The sequence below is a fragment of the Lichenostomus cassidix genome, chromosome 5, assembly GCF_008360975.1.
Source record: "Lichenostomus cassidix isolate B80296 chromosome 5, HeHo_3.0, whole genome shotgun sequence".
In the NCBI taxonomy this organism is placed as follows: domain Eukaryota; kingdom Metazoa; phylum Chordata; class Aves; order Passeriformes; family Meliphagidae; genus Lichenostomus; species Lichenostomus cassidix.
This window is the reverse complement of record NC_139486.1, coordinates 58,617,902-58,620,130: the sequence shown is the minus strand read 5'-3', so window position 1 is coordinate 58,620,130 and position 2,229 is coordinate 58,617,902. Positions and strand designations below refer to the sequence as shown.

General features: G+C 48.7%; 1 protein-coding gene across 1 annotated transcript; it reads right to left on the bottom strand.

Moving 5' to 3' along the window:
- Positions 1–1,098: 1,098 nt before the first annotated feature.
- Positions 1,099–2,025, bottom strand: LOC146436761 (olfactory receptor-like protein COR4). The gene has a single exon (XM_085063891.1). The coding sequence runs from the start codon at positions 2,023–2,025 to the stop codon at positions 1,099–1,101; it is 927 nt and encodes a 308-aa protein (XP_084920017.1).
- Positions 2,026–2,229: the final 204 nt, after the last annotated feature.

The following is a 2,229-nucleotide window of genomic DNA, read 5'->3' as shown; positions in this document are numbered from 1 at the left end:
ATTTTATTTAAAGCAAAGATGTACAATCTTCCCTGCACCTAAATTAAGCAATGCCATGAGTAGGACAGTTACAGAGGATCAGAAGGATGGGAGAACAGCAGGAGTTGCACACAGAGGTCCCAGTTCATGGTCCTGATCACAGAGTCAGGGAATTGGTTAGGCTGGAAAAGTCCTCTAGGATCACCAAGTCCAACCATTCCCCCAGCACTGCCAAGGCCACCACTAATCCATGTCACCAGGTGTCACATCCACACAGCTCTTAAATCCCTCCAGGGATGGGGATTCCACCACTGCCCTGGGCAGCCTGTTCCAGGGCTGGACAGACTTTTCCATGGAGGATTTTTCCCTCTATCCAACCTAAACCTCTGCTGGTGCAATTTGAGGACATTGTCTCCACATCTGGGGATGTGAGTTGAGGACCTTTGGGGTCAGTGCCATGGGGGTCAGCAGAGCCAAAAAGAGAGGAACAGGAGCATGAACAGCTCAGGGGGATTTATTCAGGCAACTGAATTAAATATTAACCAGGGAATTACCAATAGGCTTTGGGGACAAAGGATTCAGCTGATTGACCCTGAGTGCCTGTGAATTGTGTGTCATTAATGAACCAGCAAACTACATTGATCCTGGTTTGATTTAATCCAACCAAGGATTAGTTCCATCCTCATTATTCCATGTCTCGGGGAGAGCCCCATCACTCTGGATTTCAGCATGGACCTGGCACAGGGTGAGAAAATACACAAATTTGGGGGATTTTTGCTTTTTTTCACATATGCAATGTTTGTGCACCAAAACATTAACACCAAATCTGTCACAGAATCTAGGAATGGTTTGGGTTGGAAGGGACCTTAAGGCTCATCCAGTTCTGCTGCCCCGCCAAGAGGAAGGACACCTTCCGCTAGACCAGGCTGCTCCAAACCTCATCCAAACACCCAAATTGGAGTGAAGAAGTTCCTCTCAGCTGATATGGAATCAACCAGCACACCATCTAAGTCAAAGTGCAAAAGACACCAAAAATGTCCCTCTGAGATATTTAACAAACCTCCCAGGATATCACCAGCATCTCCATTTTATTTAGTCACTATGTTACAACATCCAAGCTTATTTTATGTCCCTGAGTCTTCTCAAAGCCTCCTTCACCTCCTGGTTCCTCAGGCTGTAGATCCAGGGGTTCAGCATGGGGGTCACCATGGTATAGAGCACAGCAGCCCATTTATCTCCTGTTCTGGAGGTGTGTGACTTGGGGATTAAGTACATGAAAATCAATGCCCCATAGAAGGTGGTGACGGTGATGAGGTGGGAGGCACAGGTGGAGAAGGCTTTGCGCTTGCCCTGGGCTGATCTAATGCTCAGGATGGTGGAGATGATAGCCACATAGGACACCAGGACCACCAGGGGGCTGGGAACACCAAACACATATGCTGAAGTCCTCAGGATGATGAGGCTGTAGATGTTGTTAGAGGTGGAGAGTGAGATCAGCACAGAAATGTCACAGAAGAACAGATGGATGGTGCTGGAGCCACAGAAGAACAAGCTGGACATGCCAATGGTTTGTGCCACACCATTGGTCAGCCCCAGGAGGTAGCACCCGGTCACCAGGCGGAAGCAGCGCTCTGGGGACATGACAAGGGGGTAGAGCAGGGGGTGGCAAATGGCCACATATCGATCATAGGCCATTGTGGCCAGCAGAGAGCACTCACTGATCACTAAAAAGGCAAAACTGGACACCTGAGCCATGCACCCAGCATAGCTGATTCCCTTCCTCCTCAACAAAACCCCAACCAACATTCTGGGGGTGACAAGGGTAGAAGTACAGAGGTTCACAAATGCCAGGTTGCCCAGGAAATAATACATGGGGGAGCAGAGCACGGGACTGACTCTGATTAAGGCAATCATCCCCAGGTTTCCCAGGATGGTGACAAGGTAAATGAACAGGAACAGCAGGAATTGGGCAACCTGAGTCGCCGGGTCCTCGGTGAACCCTCCCAAAATGAACTCTGTTGCTTGGGTGCAATTCCATCCTGACATTCCTTCAAAGTGTGTTCTCTCTGTGAACTCCTTGCTGGACATTTCTTCCAGGAGGAAAACCCTCTTTCCGGTGGGATTTGCTTGGAGATAACCCTACAATATTTAAAGTGAGAGTTTAGGTACAGATCAATTAGAAAAACCTGGGCAGAAGTCAAGGCACAGTTAGGGAGAAGCTGTTGGTTACACAACCCTGAGTAGCTTTAC

What these genes read in the sequence shown, in the direction of transcription:
- LOC146436761 (XM_085063891.1), bottom strand. Translation starts at nt 2,025, where the DNA reads ATGTCAGGATGGAATTGCACCCAAGCAACAGAGTTCATTTTGGGAGGG.